Source organism: Rhinatrema bivittatum, chromosome 2, assembly GCF_901001135.1.
Source record: "Rhinatrema bivittatum chromosome 2, aRhiBiv1.1, whole genome shotgun sequence".
NCBI classification, from domain to species: Eukaryota; Metazoa; Chordata; class Amphibia; order Gymnophiona; family Rhinatrematidae; genus Rhinatrema; species Rhinatrema bivittatum.
Genome location: NC_042616.1, coordinates 511,709,209 through 511,735,032, shown reverse-complemented (window position 1 = coordinate 511,735,032; position 25,824 = coordinate 511,709,209). Strand labels below are relative to the sequence as shown.

General features: G+C 43.2%; 1 protein-coding gene across 7 annotated transcripts in view; it reads left to right on the top strand.

Annotated features, from left to right (window-relative positions):
- Nucleotides 1-25,824, top strand: part of KIF13A (kinesin family member 13A) — a 374,589-nt gene that overhangs the window by 139,568 nt on the left and 209,197 nt on the right. For all 7 annotated transcript variants that reach the window (XM_029590723.1, XM_029590721.1, XM_029590724.1 and 4 more), the window contains exon 3: nt 688-700. In XM_029590723.1, coding sequence (XP_029446583.1) covers nt 688-700 — 13 coding nt within the window. The remainder of the gene's footprint in view (nt 1-687; nt 701-25,824) is intronic.

The following is a 25,824-nucleotide window of genomic DNA, read 5'->3' as shown; positions in this document are numbered from 1 at the left end:
TAGCTTCATGGGTCCCTCTTTTAGGAGCCAGTGGTGTCTGGTCCAGCAGCAATAATGTAACTTGAAAAATGTAATTAAAAAAGCTAACTTTTTTCATTGTTTTACTGTCCATCTGCACATTAGGATACTTGAAGAACTGCATATTTAGCTGTGAATCATGACATTTATTTGAATGGTTTCAGTGGGCCAACTAGTTGATTCCTTTATTCTGATTCATATGATGAGAATACTTTTCAAATGAGCTATAAAAGATAAAGTGGGTATTTTAAAATTGATTAATTGAATAGCTATGCATGCATAAAAATGCAGAGATAATAGGGAAGCAAAGGGTCTTGGATGTCAATATTAGCAAAGCATTCTTCTTGATAACATTCTTGAGGTTTTAGTGAGCTGTTAATTCTCCTATTCAGAATTTTTCTGTGTTTGTAGATGACACACACACACCTTCTAAACACCAGAAAGAACTATATGATACAGTATATCCTAACGTAGACAAGAACTATGTTGTTGCATTATGTTTCTGTGAGTGTTTAATACATAAAGTCACAAAATTAACTAAAATGTTGATCTGGTTTATTTTTTCTAAATTTCTGTTCTTTTTTTTCCTTTTCTTTTCCTTGTCTTTTGGTGATGTGCTGATATGTCGATAATCTTCTCCGTTTGCTATTGCTGATTTGGCCTTACTAGAAAACCACCCAAGGTAAGAGTTCAGCACTATTTTTCCACCCATTGCATGTCTGGCATGTAACAATTAGAATAAAATGTGAACTTTAAAAAAAAAAAAAATGCATCCCATTGGATTGGCCTAGTCAGTGGCTCAGTGCCAGGGCTGTGCAACACTACATGAATGGTCCCTGGCTCCTTCCCCAAGTTAGAGTCTTCGCTCCTCAGGTTAGCTGGGTGTGCTGCGCAGGCATCATTCACAGCCCCTGGAGGTAGAAGGGGGTAGTCATGGCAGTTGTTCAAGGGTAACACCTAGTGGCAGAATTCAGGACCCATGATTGCAGGGTTCCGGCAGGAGCCCTGGTGCTTGGCCACTCCCCGCACCCACCCTTCCTCGACCCTTGGCTGTCAATGCAATAAGCAGACTATGTTGAGGTGTTTCATAAAGGGGAAAATAATCCCTGAGCGGTTGTGAATTGAAGGTTCATAGCACCAGCGTTCCCCAGCTCTGGAGGCCTGGAGGAGCAGGAGGAAACTTCTGGGTTAAAAACAAATTAAATGAGAAAAAAATTAATGGATTACCAATCTCTTTGACCACATTGGTGAAAGATTTCCCAGCTGAAAGGGCACTGTTTTTGAGACGGAAATTAGTGAAGTGTGAGCCTGGAGCTTAAAGACGCTACGAAACAGCTTCGAGTTGCGTCAGCTTTCAAACGATGTTTGACATATTGCGAATGAAACCCTTGTAGCAGTGCGCGCTGCACACACATTGCATTGCTAGCACATGCTGCTCTTCAGATGATTCAAAGCAAAGCTAAAACTCTTGTAGCTTTTTAAGGGCTGCGCTTTCAGCATGAATTATTAAACTGGAAATGCAATACCTTGGTAGGAGGAAGTTTTCCTTTGTTTCTCCTTAACCAGTGACCAGAAATGAGAGCTTAAAATATTAAAAGCAAATTTTTGCTTCTTTGGCTTCATTAAATAGAAGCACAGCTCTTGCTGCCATTTTCCATTCTCATGATCTCACTTGAAGTAAAACAAAACTTGCTAATGCATGCCCACTCTGCTCTATAACTTGAGTTGGCTTGGTCTGTCCATGTCTCTCCGTGTCTTGATAATATGCGAGTGAAGTGGACTATTTGCTTTTCCTAGCCAGTGGAACTCCCTTACCTGTGGGTTACTGTTAAGAGATCCAGGCTCCTGCTGTCATCTTGTTCTGCGAGGTTTGTTTGGCAGAGCGTTATCTTGGCATCTGAACTCTGACTTATTCTAAATTTAACATTGTTTGAAGTAGTAGCGGTGCTAGTTTGTTATAGTGGTATCTGGTGAGGACCTTGTTTATGCAAATGTGACTACAGTGATTAGGTTATAAATATTCCACTGCCAAATATAAATCCTTGGGCTTTAGCAAAAGTACTGCGCGGAGCTTTGTAAAAGGGCAGAATAGCTTTCAGGGTTCAGTCATTTTATGGATTGTACCTAATCTTTCGGCTCAGCTCCCTGAGCGGAGAGGGAAGGAGGTCACTAAAAAGAGTGTGTGTTCATACATCTGCAAAGCTGCAGCTTGGCTGTCCATTCACATCGTCACGTCCCATTACTGTCTGGACAATCTATTATGAAGCGACAGTAGCTTTGGGCATGCAGTTTTGTGCAGCCTGTTCACTCAGAAGTCTACTCTCCAAGAACTGGAGGGGGGGGGGGAAGTTGGAGGTTCTGGGTTGCTTTTTCACTAATCGCTCTGCTGCAACCCTCAGCTTGGGAGTCCCCATGTGCCATGGCTAATTCAGCTCTTCTTGTCGACAGAGAAAGCAAGTTTGTTTACGATAAATAGGGTTCTCCTAGTAGACAGCAGGATGAATTAGCCATACCTAATACCTGCCCGCCTCCCTGGAGACTACCTAGCTAAAGCTTAACTCTAAAATACACTGAGGGGTTCACGAGGCAGCACTCGTGTAGGAACTCCCACACATGTTCAGTAGAGCAAAAAGCTCTATAAGCTAGGAGAGAAGGGACCATTCAGTGCCATCAGATGTCACCTATTAAGTAATATTTCTATAATGTTACTCGACGTACCCAGCTCTGTACCCATGTATCATGGCTAATTCATCCTGCTGCCTATGGAAAAACCTGTTTAAGGTAAGTAAACTTGCTCTTTTTTTTTTTTTTTTCCTGTTTATGAGTAGGATCAGTACTTGCCTAACTTTGGAAGACACTGCCAGGTTCAGTTACATTTCCAGTGATCTTAAACCTTATATTTAATTCAATGCCATCATGAGATAGGTTGCATGCATTGCTTCCATTGTATGAAAGCCATCTCATGCATATTCATTGTGGATATCCTGAAAACCTGGCCTGTTTGTGGCTCTCCAGAACCAGAGTTGGCCACCCCTGCCTTATATGAATAGAATTTAGGTTTACTAAAGATGACAAGTGAACTACTAGCTTAGGCTGTTCAGACTATATTATTATTTTTTATTATATTTATTATTATTATTATTATTATTATTATTATCTTATTTATTTATTTTATTTATGATTGACTCACAATTTATTTATTGTGGCTCTAGGCTTGCTGTTGTTCCTTAATTCCAATTGTTTCTAAAATGTTCAATGGTTTATATGCACTGTTTATTGTATCGCCTCCTAGCGAAAGTTAAGTTCTTTGTAAACCGGTGTGATCTATATCCTTTATAGGAATATCGGTATATAAAAATTCAAAATAAATAAATAAATATATGAGCAGGCCTTGGTAATGCTGTAGGGCTGACTTGGAGTCCATCTTCACATTTGTTAGGCCAACGATCATCTTTTTTCTATCATCACAGTTCAGTTCTTCAGCAGTGCTCAAAGTCCTAATAGTGAATTCCGACACATGCATTAGAACGTCCTGAGAATGTATGGAATGCTTTCCGACAGTGCTTTCAGTGGTTGCTCAGGCAAAGGTTGTTGTATAGTGATGATTGATGTATAAAACTCCTGAGGTAGAACAGCCAGTAACTCATGCAGGAAGCTCTCATCAGCTTCCTGGAGGCGTTATGTAAAAGGGCTCTTTGATGCTTAAAGTTGTACGCACAGTGTTCGGTGACATTGGTGATGCTCGAGTGATCCCTCCATATGTGATACCCCCCTTGAATGCCTGCGCTAAGTCTGTGGCCAAGAGAGCCTGTCTTTTTTTTTTTACAGGTCTCGTCTGACTTAACGTTACATGAGTTTCAGGTCAGCCCAAACCATCTGCAATGGCCATAGTAGGAAACGATTTGTACATATTTGTTTTTAGAATAACAAAGAAATCTATTCCTAGGCGGCAGGATGGTCAGAACATCACCCTGCGCTTATTTGGAGGTGCAAGTTTTACTCTGTATTCCCCGGGCTAATGCAGGGAGCGTTGGGGTGTAGGGAGGGGGGGGCTGGGAATGCTGCTAGAACCTTTCAGAGCCTCTGGGAGATAAAAATGAGGCAAGCCCAAGCTGTTCTTATGATGGCGTCTACTGGCCAGGCAGAGCTTTGCAGGACGTATTTTTTGTGGAGAACTGCGTCTGGCCTTGCTGATCACACCAGGTCTTTGCTGCAGCACTTGGATGTAAAAGTAAAACAAGTCCATGCTGTAGGCAGCTAATAATGGATCTCTGAGGGGGAAGAAGGACTAGCAAGGGATGGGGGAGGTGGAAACTTAAAGAAAATCACTCCGTTTTTTCCCCCCTCCCCAACCAGAAGCATTTCTAATTAAACTCAAACCATGCAAATACAGTGTCTGTAGCACAAGTCACACTGACGCCAAGAAAATCTGCGTTTTCTTGATTTGGATAGTGTTTGTGATGGTAGTGCCTGCCATGTTTTAAATATTGACATTTAGCATAGACCTGGTTTACGGTAGTGAAAAGATGGGGAGGGTTGCTGAACCGCACTCTGAGACTTTTGTTGCCTTTATATTTAACTCACCTTTGGCGGCTTCTCCGCATGTTTTCAGCCATTATTTGCTGACCGAGCTCTCTTTTCATGCCTCTAGGATTTCTGGTCCTCTCTAAACCAGTGTTTCCCAACCAGTGTGCCATCAGACCCGACCAGGTGTGCCACAGAAAAGTCACCACTTGGACTGTGCTCTCAGCACCTCCCAACAACAAGACACACCAAGAGTGGCTCTTAAGCATGCAGTTTGTAGTGATGCATGCCTTCCCCCCCTGCCTAGCTTCGGCATGAGCCCCACCGTGTGGGAATTAACAACACAGCACACGGCTCCTCCTGAGCCGTCGCTTTCCAGCCTCTGTCTTATCCCCAGGCCGAATGAGAAGGGGACGGCATAAACTGAGCACTGGGCGTGATTCACCCTGAATGCTGCACTTCTATATAGAGGGAGCTGGCCCATCATCACCGGTTATGCATATATTCACCCTCGCCCCCTTTGTTTTAAAATTTGGAAGAGAGACTGGTGGGGCTTTCAGTGCTTCCCTAGTTCTTCCTTTGCCGATGCAAGTCTACAAGTCGGCTCCAAGTTTACAGTGCCTACTCCACGGAGGTTGTTGTGCCGCGCAACATTTTTGTTAACGTACGTGTGCCTTGGGCGTGAAAAGGTTGGGAAACACTGTTCCAGACACTGGTATGATTCTGTTTTGAGTGCCAGGGCAGGTGGGGAAGGGAGGGTGAGGCTAGAGCCGAAAAAACAGAGAGAGAAATTCTTGCACAAATGTGAACTTTGGAAAAAGCTCTTTTGTTCTCCTCCTCCTCTTTTGGATTTGCTTTCCCCCTGCTTGTCTCTCACCTGGCTGTGAGAACTGGCAGGTTACTACATGAACTGTGCAGTGACTTCTAGGCTGACTAAGGAATTTAATTAGGGCTAGGTGTGCATTGGCTGCTGCCCCTTCTGCTCCTCCTGTTCTTTACTTCAAAGCAAATCTTCTAGTGATCCTCCCAGAAAGCCTGGGCTCCAGGCTCCTGAGGGAGGGTAGAAATGGTGAGGCATCGTCGGTTATTGCTGTCCTAGTACATACCTGAAGTGAACTGAATAATGAAACCAATAAAAATATAATTGAGGAGAAAAGTTGCCCCCAACATTGCAAGATCCAGCAGAGGCATGCTGGGTGAAATCAGTCAGTCCTTTGGTAGGACCTGCAGAACACGGGCATTGGTTTCCACTTGCTTTGGTTTTGGATTTCATTACTCGCCTTTCTAAATCCGAGCTTAAGGCGAGTTACAAGTCAGGTGCAGTAGATATCTGTAGAATGCTTTGCTTGTACTTACCAGCATTGTAGCTCAGCATGGTCCCGGTGCGGAGTGTTAGCTTTAAAGATATATACATTTACATTTATTAAAATGTATAAACTGCCTAACACTTAAAAGGCCTAGGCGGTGAACAAAATAACATACAAAAATTAAATCAATAGACAAGAAATAAAACAATGAACAATTAAAATAATAAGGAAAAAAGTTAAAATATGTTACAAGGATGCATAAAATAAAAAGTATCAAATTAAAACAATTGATAAACACAAGAGGTAGATGATAAAAGCAAACTTAACCATAGGCTAAATTAAATAAATGTCTTTTCTGAATTGAGTAAGCGAGTCACATGGTCTGATTTCAATTGGAAATGAATTCCATAGGGTTGGCGCTGCGACAGAGAAAGCGCACTCACGAGTAATGTGGAGTTTGGCAAATTTTGGTGATGGAATTTCCAGCAAGCCGCTTTGCGAAGAACGAAGTAGTCAAGTTGGTTGATAGAATTTAAGAATTGCGTTTGCCCAATGACATTTTTGATCATTAAGAAGTTTGTGTACAAGCATTCTGATTTTGTATTTGTTGCGTTCATTGATTGAGAGCCAGTGTAATTCGACTAAGGTGGGAGAGATGTGTTCTTATCGTTTAGCACCAGAAATAAGCTGCGTGCCAGAATTAAGCAAGAGTTGCAATGATTTGATATGAATTTGTGAGATGCCAGGGCCAAACTCTAGTTTTCTCGGTGTGCGGGGGGCGGGGGAACGTGCCCTGTGATCATAACTTGGGGAATTAGTAGATGGCAGTTGTGCCAATTGTCGCAGCAGCCTTTACCCATGGAATTATGAAATATATCATTTTGCCATGACTTTGCATCCCCCCTGTAATGGTAGCACTTTTTATTTTCAGGGGGGAACACATTTCTGGAAAGAGTGAGGCACGTATGAACCTAAAGATAGGTGCAACCTTGAACCTCCTTTCTGTGTGTAGTAGCTTAGTAAATGACGGCAGGTAAAGAACAAAATGGACTATTCAGCCGGCCCAATGCTGTGAGGTGGGGGATGAATAACAATTAGAACATCCTCGTGTACTTCAAAGACATTGAAAACATTTAAGCACAGTAGTCAATGTTGTGGGAAAAATATATAATTTTCTATTTTTTTTTTACCTGTGATGGCCTGGGAGGAAGTTTTAGAGAAAACTATGAAAACCTACTGGTAGTGATTTTACCACCTATCATTAAATGTAGGGCCCGAATTTTGTTTACTTTATAATAAGGTAGACTTGATTTTCCTTTCAGTATATCTGAATCTTACATAATAAAAAAGCATATCTACTTCTTTGCAGAATCTTATATGCCACACTGATCTGTGAGATATAAGAAAACCAACTGTACGTGTGCAGTTCAGATAACTCACATTTTGACCAAGTCTTCAACACTTTTTCTCTGTTTCAGCCCCCTAAAAGCATTTATTAAAATGAATGAATTGCTTTTTAAGTCAGGTGTATAGGTGCGTGCAGGGATGGGAGAGCAGCAGAAATGAAAATATCTTATCAGCTCGCTGCTTCCTGAGACAAAGTGTATCCTCTGAGGACAGGTAGGATGTCTATCCTCACATATGGGTGACTTCCATCTGATGGAGCCCGGCATGGAACATTGACATCAAAGCTTCTAGAATCTTTGCACATTCCCCACTGGGCATGTGCAGCCCTGGCCAATCCCCAGCATCCCATGCAAGACCCCTCAGTCCCATTGTTTCAGTGGCACCTGAAAGATTTTGGAACCGCAGGAGCTGTTCTTACAGAGCCTCATGAGTTGTTTTTCACCCTCTTGTCTTCTAAATAGGTTTGGGGTTTTTTTGTGTGTGTGAAATGTTTGTTTTCCAACTCTGCACCTTACAAACAAAGAGCATCCACATCTATACAGAAAACTCATCACGGTTTTCACAGAGACCTGTATTTGCTACATGAATAGTATATGCAATATGAACGGTATATGCAATCTTGAAATGCCAATTAATGTCAGAGTTTCATAACATGACTGAACCGCAAATGTGAAACATGAAAACATTAGAAACCCCCCCCCCCCCCCCGTCCGCTTTCTCCAGACCTCAGCCCCTTCCCCCACCCCGTGTGGCTATGCCAAATTCGTCCTAGACAGCAGTAATCATATGATTCTGTTGTTCTGCTAACCGGTTAACTTGCAAGCTTGTTATCTTGCAATCTTGTTATCCTACGGGCTTTAGATATATCTGCAAAGGTTGCTAGATCTTTTTCATTGTCCTCTGGAACTTGTCAGATTTGCCTTGTGCACTGCGGTATTCTAATGAGTATAGTTTAATCAATAGCCGAAACCAGTGCTCATAAGAGGGCCCAGTATCGGAGACCCAATTAGCCAGTATTACTTTCTTCCCCACCAGACTCGCTTTCTGAATACATTTTAACCCAAAGGAGTCCAAGCCCATGGGTTTATGAGAAACAACTCCAAAGAGCCATAGCATAGGGTCCTCTGATAAGTCAACTGACAGCAATTGACTACATAAGAGTATGATTTGAAACCAAAGGGACTTAATGATCGTACAGGCCCAGAAACTATGATGATAGGAACCCTCATGAAGCTTGCATTTGGGACAGAGTGGGGAATCCATGAGACAAGCTTTGTCAGGGGTCATGTAAAACCTTCTTAAGAATTTCCACTGTAATTCGCGGTAGGTCACACTCTCAGAACAGTCAGCAATATCCCGAAAGCATTGCAGGTAAGTCTTTTGAGTGAGTGTAAATGCAGTTCAGTTTGCCATTGTGACAGTACCGAGGTCAATGTATCTGGTTTGATAGTCAATGTATCTGGTTTGATACTGTCAATCAGTGATTTACGGTATGTAGCAATAGTGGGCTTTTTTGATTTAGCTACCATTACAATGTTGTAGAGAGACCAGAATTGTTGTGATACATGGAGCGATTGCACATTTTTATGAATAAAGTTCCTCAACTGCAAATATGCAAAGGAGGGAGAGGCAGGGAGTTGATATGCTTGTTGCAGTTCCGAGAAAGGTATCAGCTGGCCATTAGTTTTAGAAAAATATTGGTAGACCCATATCAGCCCCTTGATTTTCCAGAATTGAAAAACCGAATTCGTGCCTCCTGGAGGGAAAAGCGAATGATCACAGATACTTACTAGTGCAGAAAGCTTCGAGGCTATCTGCACCTGTTGGCATAAGTGAGCCCATGCCTTACGACACCCTTGGAGTAGTGGCTGAATCCCCATCAAGGCTGACAAGTTCTCCTTTGGTATCTGTAGCCAAGGGTTGAGTGACAGAACCCCCCACCATTTTTGCAAGGTATTACAGGGCGTATAATAGGATGTACCTCCCAACATATCTCTCATGTGTCGCAACAGGCAAGCCATATTATATAGGCGTAAATAGGGACAATTCAAACCCCCTTGACACAAAGGTTGTATAAGCATACTAAGAGCAATACGAGCCTTCCGGCCATTCCAGATGAATCTCCTGAATAACTTACCTACTGTTCCACAGTCTTTGTTAGTAAGCCACATTGGAGCCATTTGTAAAACATATAATCATTTAGGCAGTATCATCATCTTGATTAATTGAATCCTGCCAGAGATAGAGAGAGGTAGCCCCTGCCACTTTTTCAGTAATTGAGCCGTAGACTGGATAAGGGGGCCCATATTAGCATTGTGAAGTTGTGACTACATTTGGAATTCGTATACCCAGGTATTTCATGGAAGCTGCCACCCATTTTAATGGGAAGGTACCCTTCCAGGAGCTTTTCACTCTTCCTCCTACATCCAATGCCTCAGATTTGTCGTAGTTGATTCGGAGGCCCGCAAATCTGCCATATTCCGATTGTATGGTAAGGAGGGGGGGGGGGGCCTAATGATTTCTGGGGATTGGTGAGATAGATTAAAACATTGTCTGCAAAAGCTGCAATCTTAAATGTCTGCGGGCCCTCCCCAAACCCTTGTATCTCATCTGACTGGGCTATTTTGCGTAACAGCGGGTCTATAGCCAAAATATATAAGAGAGGGGAGAGAGGGCATTGCTGCCTGATGCCAAGTCTGATATGGATAGCATCTGATTTATAGCCATTAGCCACTGTGTGTGAAATGGGATTCGTATAAAGCATGGAAATAAATGTTCAAAAATTGCCTCTGATGCCATATCGTTGAAGCATGGAGAAGAGATAAGGCCAAGAAACCCTATCAAAAGCTTTCTGTGAATCAAAGCCTATCGCGAGCACTGGGGACTTCATATGCATAGAGGCTGACATGGCGGATAGTAGTTTAATAATATGGGTACAGGATGGTCTATTTTTTACGAACCCAACTTGATGTTCAGAAATAAGATGAGGTAACACAGTGCTGAGCCTATCCGCCAATATTTTAGCTAGAATTTTGAGGTCACAATTTAGCAACAAAATAGGCCTGTTGACCACAGTATCCCCCTCCATGCCTCGAGAAGCATCCCTGCATAGCTCTCGCAAAATGAGAATACAGATGTCATGCCCAGCCCAAAGCCAATTAGTCCCTTCAACTCTTCTAATATTATTAGCAATTTGCTTTAATGCCCAGCTGATTCAGATCATTGTTTGACACACATTGTTACTCCTTCCCCCAAATTCCCACCTTCCCCTCCTCCCCTTCCCGAACATCCCCTCCCATTCCGACCCTCACCCATTCCACCCTATCCTCTAACCCAGTGGTTCTCAACCGGTGTGTCACGACACACCAGTGTGTCACCAAGAACACGCAGGTGTGTCGCCACACTTCCTGATCCCCAGCTGCTCCCCGGTCCACCTCCGCCCGAGTGTAAAATGCTGTCAGCCCAGGCGGAATGCGGCAAGCCAGCTGGAGTCAGCGGCATCAGCATGGTCTCTTTTTCCTGTGCCCCCCCCTGCAGCCCGGAAGAGGAAGTGGTGAGCATCGGGTGCGTGTGCGGGAAGAAGAGACCATGCTAGTGTGGTCAGCGTCGGCCCGAAGAACTGAAGAGAGGTGCGGCCTGAAGAATGTGCAGCACGGCTCGGAGGAACATGAAGCAGATCGTCAACCCCTGCCGCCGATGGGACTCTTCCTCCGCGAGGGCTGAAAATGAAGGAGGTTAGGGTTGGGAGGAGCTGCTGCTACTGCTAGTTCTGGGGGAGGGGGGAGAGAGAGTGAATGAGCAAGCATGTGTGTGTGTGTGTGAGTGAGATAGCATGTATGTGAATGATTGAGAGCCTGTACATGTGAAAGAGAGTATGTCTGTGATTGAGAGCCTGCCTGAGAGAGAGAGAGCATGAATGTAAGTTTACGATTGGGAATCTGTATGTGTAAGTTTGTGATTGAAAACCTGTTTGGGTGAAAGAGTATATGTGTATGATTGAGATCCTTTGTGTGTGAGAGAGATCAGGCTGATGCACAATGCAAGGAGGACTGTCTGTGCTGCCTAGACCTAAGGGATGCTTTCACCCACATAGAGATCTTTCCTACTCTCAGGAAGTATCTCAGATTTGTAAGGGAAGCACCACCTCCAATATTGTGTGCTGCCTTTTAGACTCGCATCAGCATTCTATGGGTTTACAGAATGCCTTGCGGTGGTGCCCATGCACCTATGCAAATTGGAGGTGCATGCTTTCCCTACCTGGATTATAGGTTGGTCAAGAGCACATCTCTAAGAAGTGTCACAGAGGAAAACCACCCAGCTATTGGAATTGCTAGAGTATATCAATTACCCCAAATTCTACCTGAGCTTGTCTCCTCAAGTTGATTTATAAGAATTCTGCTATACTATATATGTCTCAGGTGAAAGCCCTTCTCCCAGAAGTAAGGATTAACACATTGATACCCCCTGCAGAAAGAATAAGAATGAATTTTGTTGAGATTGTTGGTCCTTATGGCTCCAAATTTGTGTTGCTCCAATGGCACTTCTTCAGTTGAGAAGAGTTCAGTGAGCCCTAAGATCTCAATTGACTCCAACCACTCAGCATTTCCAGGACAGCATCCACATCAGCCAGCCTTTGAGAGAGTTTCTGTCGTGGTGCTTGATTCATTCCAAATTCCATTGGTGCAAATTGTCCTAACCACAGATGTGTGCAACCCTGGTTGGGGGTAGGATTGCCAACTGGCTCCAGATTTTCAGGACAGGTTGAACCAGTCCTGGTTTTACCCCTTTGCATGCTGGAACTTATTCTGATTTCTCTTTTGCATTCCCTAAGAAAAGCAAGACTATAAGTACCTGCATGAGGTGAGTAAAACCAGGACTGAATCAACCTATCCTAAAACTCTGGAGCAAGTTGGCAACCTTAGTTGTGAGGGCTCATGTATAGGGACTCCACACTCAGGGTAACTGGTCTGCAGAAGAGGAATTTCATCCAATAAACCTCCTTGAACTAAGGATAGGAGGTATGTTCTGAAGGTTTTCAGGGTTCAATTGGTCAACGAATATGTCCTTATCCAAATAGACATTCAAGTAGCTATGTTCTATGTAAACAAGCAAAGGAGAACAGGATTCTACTTCCTGTGGCAGGAAAATGGTCCACTGTGGCACTGGGCTGTCTTTCACAGAAGGATCATCATAGCTTTGTATCTGGTGGGAGAGGTAATTATCCTGGTGGATAGACTGAGTCAGGCCCTGGATCACTTTGAATGGTCCCTGGATAAGGGAGTCGCAGACCAGATATTCTACATATGGAGTGCACCCATGGTTGGTTTATTTATTTATTTATTATTTTTATATACCAGTGTTCCTGTATGAAATACAAATCACATCGGTTTACATTAAAACATTGAAACAGATCGCCCGAAGACGGTACAAAAACTTGGATACAAAAACTTGGAAAGGGGGAACTATTCTAGCTTAAATTAAAGATTGGGTCATAAAACTAAACAAACAGATATCAGTGCAGAGTAAATTAAGGATTGGGTCATAAAACTAAACAAACAGATATCAGTGCGGAGTAAAAACTGTATATTGATACCGGGGAGTAGATGAAAAATGTCGCTTGTGAGAGTAACAATCAGAGACTTGGAGCAGTGTGCTACTAGTAGAGTACAACGTGTCTAGAACGACATAATTAGTTCAGAACTCTGTTTAAAATCTTTAAAAAATTAAAAAAATTAGTTGGTAACTCTGTTTAAAATCTCTTCTGAACAGAAAGATCCCCAACTTCTGAAACGAGAGAGGATCATGCAGCAGCTAGGTTCAGATACCTTCACCCTGGATTGGAAGTGGGGCCTTCTGTAAGCATATCCTCCAATTCCTCTAGTCGCAAGACCTTACAGAAATTCAGAAGAGATGGGGAAACTATTATCTTTATTGCTTCCTTATTGGCCAAGACATGTTTAGTTCTTGCTCCTTTCATTTGGGATAGGAAATTCCCCAGTCCTGTTCTCTCAGGATCAAGAGCTGCTTTGCTGCCTCAACATCTGACTTTCACAGTCTGGGCACTGAAATGGTAACTCTGAAACCTACTACCGTACTACAACTACTACTACTACTTAAAATTTCTATAGCGCTACATGACCTACTCAGCACTTACAAACATACAGAAAGACAGTCTCTGCTCACTAAAGCTTACAATCTAATAAGACAAACATATAGAACAAGAGACTTGGGGTACAAAGCAAGACAATGTTTAAAAAGAAAAGAAAGTTAGTTAACAAGACTAAAAGCAGACAACCAGGCATAATATTTAAAAGTGGCTTCAAAAAGGTGGGTCTGTCTGTCCTCTGAATCTGTCTGGCAATGTGTCTTGTATTATGGTTTCCAAGAAGCATTTCACCAGGAATACCTATGGTCTACAGTGGAAAACATTTGCTGTGTGGTGTGAGGGAAAGGCCCTAGATCCTTTGTCCAGTTTCACACAATAACTGTTTGAGTACCTTGTACATCTCTGTGAATCAAGTTTGTGAATCAACTCGGTTAGGGTTCACTCTTGTGCAGGTAGTGCTTATCAGGACTATGCAGAAGTTAAATCCATCTCTGTCCAGCCTTTAGTTGTCCGTTTTTATGCGGGGTTCATTTCAAGTTGAAACCTCCCAACAAGGCACTTGCTGTTTTATGGAACCTCAACATGGTGCTCATCCAATTGATGAAATCTCCTTTTGCTCCTCTGGATTCTTATGAGCTGAAGTACCTGACCTGGAAGGTCATTTTTTTGGTGGGGCTCACGTTGGCATGCAGAGTCAGTGAACTCTCAAGCCCTAGTCACTTACCTACCTTATAGAAACTTTTACACAATACAGCGATTCTATGCATGTGTCCTAAGTTTGCCTATGTTTCTGTCTGACTCCACACAGCTTCTGTCTGAAGTGGACTGAAGCTGTCAGCTAGTCCATCCAGCTTTTTGTTTTGTTTCAAACCCAATGAGCCTGGAATTGCTATAGCCACGCTTTAGTTATATTCAGCCAGTAAATTATGTAGTCTCCTGATACAACTAGGCAGGCCGGGATCTATTAGGTAATGTTGAGGCTCCCAATGTTAGAGCCATGGTGGTGTCAGTAGCCATCCTGAGGGAGGAGATCCGCAAAGCTGCGGTGTGGGGTTCTCTCCGCATGTTCACATCTCGCTGCTGTTTTCAACAGGAGCTCCTGACATGATGGCAGTTTTGGCAAATTTCTCCTACAGAGAGTGTGTTTGAGGTGTAGAACCCAACTCCATCCCTCCTAGGGCCTGTCATTCTGGTTCCAGGTTGCCATAAAAAAAAAAATGATAGGCTGGCTAGTGGTGACTAGTCAGCCAAAAATAATGTCTGTTGGCAGCTTTGAATTTTGATTTTTATCTCCTTTCATTCGGGGCAGTCAGTAGCTTGGGATTCCCCGTGTATGAGAACTGCCGCCATCCTTGTCCTTGGAAAAAGTGGTGTTTCTTACCTTTAACAGGGGTTCTCTGAGGACAGCAGGATGTCGATCCTCTCAAAACCCTCCCGCCTCCCCTTGGAGTTGGTTTCTCTAAGTCTTAGCTTTATCATGGGATGCAGCGGCGTAGCTAGGGCTGTACATGCTCATGGCTGCATGTTCAAAGCTTCATGACGGGCTCCATCTGATAATGTCTTCCATGTGTGGTGAGGAATGACTTCCAGTTATCCTGGGAGAACCCCTCTTTCAGGTAAGTAACTCCTCTTTCCTCTCTTTGTTACTCATAGGTGCTAGGTAGGGAGTCAGCATTTGGAAGGGCGGGGGGGGGGGGGGGGGAGGTGCAGGCCTGAAATCAGGACGAGCCTGTGCTCTTCCTCCCCCCACCAGTGCATACAGTACAAATGATGAGTTATTTGGCTGGCTCCACATCCTGCTTTCTGGGGTCAAAAATGGAGGAACGATGAGGCAGGGAGAGATGTTGAAGCGGCTGTGGGGATGATAATTGGAAGGAGAGAGACTAGATTGACACTCTGGGAGAAACTGGAATGGCAGAGAGGGATGACAGAGCCGGCAAGAACTGTAATAACATAGGGTAAAAAAATCACATTATTTGCTTTTTAAAGAATTATACGTGCATTATGTATAGCTTAGCACACTAAAATTACTATTTGGGGAGATTACAGGCTCTTAAGCCATTTAGTAATTTTTGTATTGAGGAAAAGACAACACTGTAATGTCTCAAACCATTTAGCCTATTTTTTGGCGTAATGGACTTGCTTTCATTTCCCGTTTATTGCAGAAGTTCCAGAGCTGTGCTGCTGTAAGACATATAAATGCTAAAATATAAACAATGGAAGAGGTTTTAGATTTTGCCATTGTTGCTTAGTCTTGTTTTATTGAAGTCTTTTGTTGACTCTGACGGCTGCTTACTCAGCATAAATGTAGCATTTTTTTTCCGATTGCTGTTGCCCTAACAGTCTAATAGTTTTTAACTTTGACGTTTTGTTTTTTTTTTGAGAAGTAATCTCACTTATTTTTTTTTGTTTCTGTTTTACTTGTTTGGAAATTATCCAGGATATGCTTTGTCTCCTCTTTGTTCATGGAAGCCTTCCCCTCCCTGCTATATTTCATGCCCTATTAAGATGTGAAATGCCTCCAAAAAATTTAAACTTAGTGTTCTGGCACCCAGTGGTTGAACACTGTGATTGTAATTACAAAGCAAAGGGCACTAGATGTTTGTCCAAGGCTGCTGTGTTGCTTGCAATTAAAACAACAACAACAACAAAAAACCCCCTGCAATCAGAGCATGACCTTACAGTTCACATTTATATCCTGCTTTTCTCAAAGAAGACTCGACGCGAGAGCAGCAGTATACCTACCTCCTCAAGTAACCGGTGTGTTCCTCCGAGCTGGGCTTCCCAAACCCGATCTGGTGACCCTACAGCCAGTCGGGAGTCGGATTTTCAGGATAGTATTATTATCCTGATTTGTATACTGCGTGTCGGATGTACACAGCACTGTACAGAGAGACATAGTGAATAGTCCCTGCTCTTGGAAGTTATAATCTAATCCAGAAAGACAGACCAGGAACACAGTGGGAAACAGAAACAAATAAAAGACTTACAGTTAAAACTGTGAGGCCATGATTGGAAAAAAAAAAAACTGAACCGGGTGGGACGTAGGTGCCGTTAATTGAGGAAGTGGCAGATTTAATTGAGTAAAACAATAAGGAATTAGGCCTCTTAGGAATTTATAACAGAGAAGCATTAAGTGGGGTGGGAGGGATTTTAAATCAGGCTCTTAATTTGCACAATAGAGGCAGGCTTCCTGTAACTACCATGGAAACTAAGCCTAGGGTTGCCAACTTTTCCATAGACCAGGACTGGTCACTTGAGGACCGGGGGAGGAATGGTACCCCCTCATTTGCATAAATTTTAGATCCTGCCAGTGAACTTCCTAAACAGTGTATTTATGTATCTGCAGAACCACTGGGAGCTGATGGCTGTGCTGTGCACCACTTTCTGTCCAATCACAGCATGGAAAAGGAGGCAGGGATACAGGCTGTGGGGGAAAAAGGAGGATCCACCTGCAAAACCGGACATGTAGTGTCCGGTTGGTAGTTCTGACTGGACACTGTACAGAATGCCTGAAAACCTGGCTGTCCGGTCCAAAACTGGACCAAGCCCCCAAAAAGCTGATTTTTAGAGCCAGTTGCAACCAAGAAAACAAGTAAGTCTACCTTTATCCCAGCTAGCATTAAATCATAATAACTTAACGCCAAGCACTGAGAAAACTCTGCTGACTGCAGTCCTCAGGATATATCCACAATGAATGAAGATTGTGGAGTAAGGATACCACTTGCTCTTCTTGTGCTTTCCAATAGGTATCGGTCTTCAGTTCTGATCCCTCTCAGCTGATTCATCTGCAACTTGAAGTAGCCTTTCTTTCTTTTTCTTTCTTTCTATTTATTTAGACTTTTATATACTGTTGTTCCATGTATAGATCACAACTGTTTACAAGGTGACATTCATAGTTATTACTCAACAAATAAACAGTGATTGGTTACAGAGATGTTATTCATAGACATGCAATATTATTTATGAAGAGAAATTATCTTTAGCAGAAGACTGTGGAGTTGTTTCTCATTGCAAGTATGACAGTGGGATTCTAATCCTGGAATTTCCTGATTCCCAAGCAGGCCAAGATTTAGCATAGGCAGCTGCCTAGGGTGCCAGCTTTTAAAGGTGCCAAATATCCAGGCCGAAGAGGAACTTGCTTCTGCTTGCTTTAGGGCCATGTGCCAGCACAGCTTCAAAGGGGTGCCACCAGGGGTGGTTCTGTAATGAGGCGGTGGCTTCAAGTGGCAGAATTTTGAGGCAGCAACTCATCTATCGATGTCACCGGTCCCTTTGGTGCCTCCTCCAATGCCGTCTGTGCCTCGGCCTGGTCCATCAGGATTAGCACCATTTCTCCCTGCTGGAGACCCACTAGGTGCTGGAGATCAGCCCTACAATCCTTGGGCCGATGATTCGTCCCAGGATTCGGATGATCTACCATCAGAGCCCTCTCCCCCAGATGAAAGACGACAGTGAACCAGAAGATCTGTCTTTTATTAATTTCATCAAGGAAATATCTGAAAGTATTCCTTTTCAGCTTCAGACAGAAGAGAACTCTAGACATAAGATGCTGGAAGCACTCCAATTTCTAGATGCCCCTAAGGAAATCATGTCCATACCCATTCATGAAATCCTGCTTGATCTCCTGAAGAGAAACTGGGAACATTCATGTTCGGTCCCACAGGTCAACCTCGAGACAGATGCCACCTATCTGGTGCAGTCAGCTCCGGGGTTCCAAAAATCACAGTTGGATCATCACTCAGTGTCTGTTGAATCAGCCCAGAAGAAGGCACGGCGTTCAAAACCTCATTCCTCCATACCTCCAGGGAAGGAACAAAAATCCCTGGATGCTTTTGGCAGGCGTGATTTCCATGGCTCCATGCTCATATCTCGCATCGCATCTTACCAGTTATACATGACACAGTATAACAGAGACCTTTTTAAAAGGATCCAGGACTTCTCTGATTCTTTACCAGAGCAACTCCAGACTCAACTTCATGCTCTGGCTCAGAAAGGTCTAGATGTGGGAAACCGCAAGGTCCGCGCTGCTTATGATATCTTCGACACGGCCTCTAGAGTGTCTGCAGCGGGAATTAGTGCCAGAACATGGGCCAGGCTCAAATCATCGGACTTAAGACCAGAAGTCCAAGACATGTTAGCAGATCTACCCTGTATGGGTAATAATCTCTTCAGGGAAAAGATCTGAGAGACTGTGGCGCAGTTAAAGGATCACCATGAAACTCTGTGCCAGCTTTCTTGTGTTCCGTCTGAGTTCCCGTCTGACCCTAAGAGAACTTTCAGACATAAGAAATTGCCATGCTGGGTCAGACCAAGGGTCCATCAAGCCCAGCATCCTGTCTCCAACAGAGGCCAAACCAGGCCATAAGAACAAGGCAATTACCCAAACACTAAGAAGATCCCATGCCGCTGATGCAATTAATAGCAGTGGCTATTCCCTAAGTAAATTTGATTAATAGCCATTAATGGACTTCTCCTGCAAGAACTTATCCAAACCTTTTTTGAACCCAGCTACACTAACTGCACTAACCACATCCTCTGGCAACCAATTCCAGAGCTTTATTGTGCGTTGAGTGAAAAAGAATTTTCTCCGATTAGTCTTAAATGTGCTACTTGCTAACTTCATGGAATGCCCCCTAGTCCTTCTATTATTCAAAAGTGTAAATAACCGATTCACATCTACTCGTTCAAGACCTCTCATGATCTTAAAGACCTCTATCATATCCCCCCTCAGCCGTCTCTTCTCCAAGCTGAACAGCCCTAACCTCATCAGCCTTTCCTCATAGGGGAGCTGTTCCATCCCCTTTATCATTTTGGTTGCCCTTCTCTGTACCTTCTCCATTGCAACTATATCTTTTTTGAGATGCGGCGACCAGAATTGCACACAGTATTCCAGGTGCAGTCTCACCATGGAGCGATATAGAGGCATTATGACATTTTCCGTTTTATTAACCATTCTCTTCCTAATAATTCCTAACATTCTGTTTGCTTTTTTGACTGCTGCAGCACACTGAGCCAACAATTTTAAAGTATTATCCACTATGATGCCTAGATCTTTTTCCTGGGTGGTAGCTCCTAATATGGAACCTAACATCGTGTAACTACAGCAAGGGTTATTTTTCCCTATATGCAAGACCTTGCACTTGTCCACATTAAATTTCATCTGCCATTTGGATGCCCAATCTTCCAGTCTTGCCACGTCCTCCTGTAATGTATCACAGTCTGCTTGTGATTTAACTACTCTGAATAATTTTGTATCATCCGCAAATTTGATAACCTCACTCATCGTATTCCTTTCCAGATCATTTATATATATATATTGAAAAGCACCGGTCCAAGTACAGATCCCTGAGGCACTCCACTGTTTACCCTTTTCCACTGAGAAAACTGACCATTTAATCCTACTCTCTGGTTCCTGTCTTTTAACCAGTTTGTAATCCACGAAAGAATATCGCCTCCTATCCCATGACTTTTTTAGTTTTCTTAGAAGCCTCTCATGAGGGACTTTGTCAAACGCCTTCTGAAAATCCAAATACACTACATCTACCGGTTCACCTCTATCCACATGTTTATTAACCCCTTCAAAAAAATGAAGCAAATTTGTTAGGCAAGACTTCCCTTGGGTAAATCCATGTTGACTGTGTTCCATTAAAACATGCCTTTCTATATGCTCTACGATTTTGATCTTGAGAATAGTTTCCACTATTTTTTCTGGCACTGAAGTCAGGCTCACTGGTCTGTAATTACCCGGATCGCCCCAGGAGCCTTTTTTAAATATTGGGGTTACATTGGCCACCCTCCAGTCTTCAGGTACAATGGATGATTTTAATGATAGGTTACAAATTTTAACTAATAGATCAGAAATTTCATTTTTTAGTTCTTTCAGTACCCTAGGATGCATACCAACCGGTCCAGGTGATTTGCTACTCTTTAGTTTGTCAATCTGGCCTACTACATCTTCCAGGTTCACAGTGATTTCGTTCAGTTCGTCTGATTCATCACCCCTGAAAACCATCTCCGGAACTGGTATCTCCCCAACATTCTTATTAGTAAACACAGAAGCAAAGAATTCATTTAGTCTTTCTGCAATGGCCTTAGCTTCCCTAACAGCCCCTTTTACCCCTCTGTCATCTTATGGTCCAACCGACTCCCTCACAGGTTTCTTGCTTCGGATATATTTTAAAATGTTTTTATAATGAGTTTTTGCCTCTATGGCCAACTTCAATTCAAATTCTCTCTTTGCCTGTCTATCACTGTTTTACACTTAACTTGACAATGCTTATGCTTTATCCTATTTTCTTCAGATGGATCAGCTCCCCTATGAGGAAAGGCTGAAGAGGTTAGGGCTGTTCAGCTTGGAGAAGAGACTGAGGGGGGATATGATAGAGATCCTGAGAGATCTTGAACGAGTAGATGTGACTCGGTTATTTACACTTTCGAATAATAGAAGGACTAGGGGGCATTCCATGAAGTTAGCAAGTAACAAATTTAAGACTAATTGGAGAAAATTCTTTTTCACTCAACGCACAATTAAGCTCTGGAATTGTTGCCAGAGGATGTGGTTAGTGCAGTTAGTGTAGCTGGGTTCAAAAAAGGTTTGGATAAGTTCTTGGAGGAGAAGTCCATTAATGGCTATTAATCAATTTTACTTAGGGGCAGATTTTATAAATCTGCGCACACGCGTACTTTTGTTCTTGCACCAGGTTACACTGCACTGATATTATAAGAAATTCAATAAGTTGGTTTGTTCACTGAACAAAAGAGAATAATAACATGGATGACTACATATCACCAGATGTTTCATATTTTTAACTAGATGAAGGTGGGATAAAGTATATCTGTATTTTATTAAGAAGCTCCTGAAGCAGCCCTATTATAAAAGGGTGAAACTCAGGCCTTGAATCAGGAAAATTCTTAAATATTTTAAAGGACATTCGGTCTTATCCCTTTTTTTGTTTCCTCAACTGCTTGTTCCAGGAAGTGGTGCATCTTTTTGCCAGAGGTCCTGGAGTTTATGTTCTATTACGTTGACTGCGGGGCAGGGGACAGGAAATGGGACGGGTTTAGGTATGAGAGGGTGGTGGGCAAACACCACATAGAAATGTGAGGACCATTATTATTATGGCAGAAGTCCGCCCATGGAAGTAGCAATGCCCAGTTGTCCTGACCTTGGTTTACATAGGCTTCTAGGAAGGCCTTGCAGGTTGATTTTTTGTTCAGTTTGCCCATTTCTCTGGGATGATAGGCCAAAGAAAAATCCAAGGTAATCCCAAACTTCTTGCATAGACTTTTCCAGAAGTGGGGTGTAAACTGCATTCCTTGGACCAAGAGGATGTGGAGAAGGGAGTCCATGCAGACGGAAGAGGTGCTGGATGAAGAGATTGACCAGTTCAGGTGCAGAAGGGAAGCCAGGGAGAGAGATGAAATTGGCCATCTTTGAAAAATGATTCACTACCACCCATGCAGTGGTGTTGCCACTTGAGAGGGGAAGATCAATGATAAAATCAGTGACCAAGTGGTTCCAAGGTTACTTAGGGGTTGACAGTGGCTGTAATGTCCCCCAAAGTCGAGCTCAAGAACTCGAAATTAAGAGGCAGGTGGAGGACACCCAAACCCGGATTGTAGGCCTTGAATCCAACTCGCAGGCCATGCAACAGCAACAGAATACCCTCGTGCAACAGATAAAGGCGCTGGAGGTGAAAGTGGAGGACCTCGAGAACAGGTCCCGTCGGAACAACTTAAGGTTCGTGGGCCTCCCGGAATCCATGTTGGATTGAGATCTGGCACCCCTAATGGGAGGGATGGCTCCTTGATGCGCTAGGACTTCAAAATCTGAGAGGTCAGTGCTCCGTGGAAAGAGTGCACAGATTGGGGGCATGCCAGTCGGGAAACGCCAGGCCTCAAGTGTTTATTGTACGTTTCCTCAACTATGTACATAAAATGTCCATTCTACAATCTTATAGGAAGACGACACACTTGGAACATGAAGGCACCAGAATTCTGATCTTTCAGGACTTTTCGGCAGGGGTGTCTGCCAAATGCAGAGAATTCTCTGCCGTCTGTACTGCCTTGTTTCAAAAAAGAATAAAATTCTCTCTTCAGTACCCCGCAAACTTGCGGATTGAACACAACGGTTCCTGGAGCTCGTTTGAAACGGCGGGCAGCGCCCAACAGTTCCTTGACTGTCACGTGGAGCCCCAGGCTACCTAACCTAACCTAGCCTTGGAATGTAATTGAGGCAACTCCTGGAGCAGGGATCTTTTTTGTATACAGCTGCGGTTATCCAAACTGAACCACCAAAGCTGACAGGCAGCTTAAGACCAAAGATGGATGTTGCCATAGTACCTTTGTTGTTATTAACCAGTTACCGGTTGTTGGTCCGGTGGGGGGGGGGGGACTGGTCCGGATTGTAATGTGGTCTCGATGCCTCCCTTTAGGGGGAGGCCCTCTGTTCAAAGGGGGAAGGTTTCAGAAAGAAAATGGGAGGAGGGAGGGGAGGGATTCATGGCCCCAAGGTGACTTATTCCTCGGGGATGTTATTCCCCCACCCTACTCCATCAGGAGGTGGAGGGAAGATTAGTGGGTTTGCTTCTAGGCTGGGAGGAGTCGAACCCAAGTTCCAAAAACAAGGTTTTCCAACAATATTTCCAAAAATTCACTGGATAAAATATAAGTGAAATTGTCTGACTAATCTCATGGAACATGGCGGGTATAGGATCCCCGGTAAAGCGCACAAAATTATTGGCATCCTTATGCAAACACAAAGTGCAAGTAGCCTGCATTCAGGAGACACATTTAACTGCCTGTGAGCATTGCAAGCTGAAATTGGATTGGGTGGGAGAAGTCTTATGTGGCCCCAGTGTTTCATAGGAAAGGGGGGGTGGCAATTCTCATAGGAAAACAAGTGGCATGGGAATGGCTTTCCACAACCGCGGACAACTTGGGCCGTTACCTAATCGCAGTAGGGAAAATCAGTGGTTGGCTCATTACCATATATAGTGTATACGCCCCAAACGTCTATTCACACGTATTCTTCACTACTGTAATGCAGGAACTGGTCAGGGTGGCTCAAGGCCCCTTGATGATAGCAGGAGACTTTAATTGCATAGCAGATCCCATCCTTGATAGATCTTCACGGATGGCTATACCAGCATTGGGGAAAAATAGGGGGATCCCTCCAAGTTTACCAACCTTGTTAAATGTAACTTTGTTCTTCCTGTTCAAATTACTATCTTTTGCTGTTTTTGTTACAATTCCCCTGTTCGATGTAAACCGATCTGATATGGTCATCTAACCATGAAGGTCGGTATAGAAAAGTGTTAAATAAATAAATAAAATCTTTGTTCACACTTGCAACTCCTTGATATATGGAGAATCCTCCATCCAGAGGAAGCGGATTATACGCATATCTCCCGAGCCCACCTGACACTCTCCGGGATAGATTACATTCTTATTGCTAGGTGAGAACTGTCTCTTTGAGGTGATGGACGGGCTACCGAACTCAGTAACTAGTAGCCAACAGAAGTTCCTGCAGATAGCTTTTTGGTTGGCAAAAAAGGCGATTCTGGAGGTATGGCTGCAGGATGTACCCCTCATATTGACTGCTTGGCGAATAAAATTGCATCGTACGGTTATATTTGAGTACCTCACAGCCAAGCAATTGACTCCTGCTAAATATAAGCAGTTCATGGACATATGGTCTGCATTTTGCTTTCACTTAATGCCAATGCATGAAGCCGGGTCTTTGCCCTCTAATCAGCAGTAGCCCTCTTGAGCTATATCTCAAGGTAACCATATGCCAGGGGACGGGGATTATACATAGCATCTATTACGATCCCTCCCACACTAGTCCACTGTTCCATTATTGCACTTGTACTCTGAACTGATACTGTGGCTGTAAATGTTGTTACTTGATGTATGGGGTGATCATCATTATCATTGCTGTAGCGGGTTGCCTGACGGGGGCAAGGGAGAGGAAGGGAGTGTGGATTTAGGGATAGTAAGCTGTACTCAACATGCAGTGTACTTGTTGTTTTGGTTAATTATTGGAAAATTTGAAGATGGTGTACAAAAAAAAAAAAAGGATAGGAAACAGAGAATAGGCCTAATGTCAGTTTTCTCAGTGGAGAAAGGTAAACAGTGGAGTGTCTCAGGGATCACTACTTGGACCGGTACTTTATAATATATTTATAAATAATCTGGAAAGGGGAACAATGAGCGAGGTGATCAGATTTTCTCCTTGCCATTGGCTATGCACTACCATTGCCGCTGCCGCCTCATTGACCCTCCCACAAGCTGCACTTAGAGCCAGGTTCAGGAGACAGGCAAAGGGCGAGGACTAAGACAGTAAGATGGCAGTGGGTGGCATTGGCAGTAGCACTCATCTCTCGCACTGTTCCAACATTGACATTCAGTGCTGCTCCACCACTGCCGGGCAACTTATGTCATTTCATTTGCCATTGATGACACATATGCCATAGGTTGCCAAACTCTGTTCTAGAACAAGAAGTTGTGATGTGAGGCTCCAAGGTGGTAGATTCAGGAGCAACATCAGGAAATATATTTTCATGGAAAGGTGATGGATGCGTAGAATGCTCTTCCATAACAGATGGTGGTGGCTAAAATAATAATGGAATTTAATAAGGCATGAGTAAGCACAGAGAATCATTAGTTGCAAAAAGAGAAAAGAAAGAAAAAGCACGACCTAGCAACATGTGTTTAAAGTGCTGTAATTGAACGATTCAATGTGTGTTAGGGGTGCCAGAATGAATGAAAAGTTTGGCAATATAAAATGTTGGACATCCTAGTGGAAATGCAGTTAGCCACACAGTTGGGTTTGCCTAGCAGGCTGTAATAATGGAAATAGCTAGCAGCTAATGGAAATGCAGGTGTTCATATAGCCTGGGTTTTCTGGAAGGTTACACAGAGGACCAAGTAAGACAAATGTTTGGGCAACAGCCATTCTAGAATTGATATATTTAGATTACTGCAAAACTTTGTTAGACATAGGAATGGAGAGGTTTTGGTTGTAAGCTAAGCCAGAATTCTGTTAGAATACTTGTTGCCACCACCTCTACTTGTAGTTTATTTCAGGCTTCTACTACTCTCTCAGCAAAGTAATATTTCTCATGTTCCTTTTGAAGCTTCCTCCTCTCCAACTTCATATTAATACCTATTGTCTTGGATGTTCCTTTTCAGTGGAAAATTTCATCTTTCTAAGTTATTGAAGCCTATCAAATATTTGACTTTTCCTATCATAGTAATGTTAATACATGACAAGAGAAAAAGACCGTCTGGCCCACATAGTCTGCCCAGTTATTCCTGCCTACACTGCAAGGATATATCCCAGCTGCCAACCATATGGCGCAATGCGTTTAGTCAACTTCTTTATTTGTATTCTAGTATCTTGAACAAATAAGCATACAAGATCTACCATGTGCTTGGGATAGATATTGAGGCTAT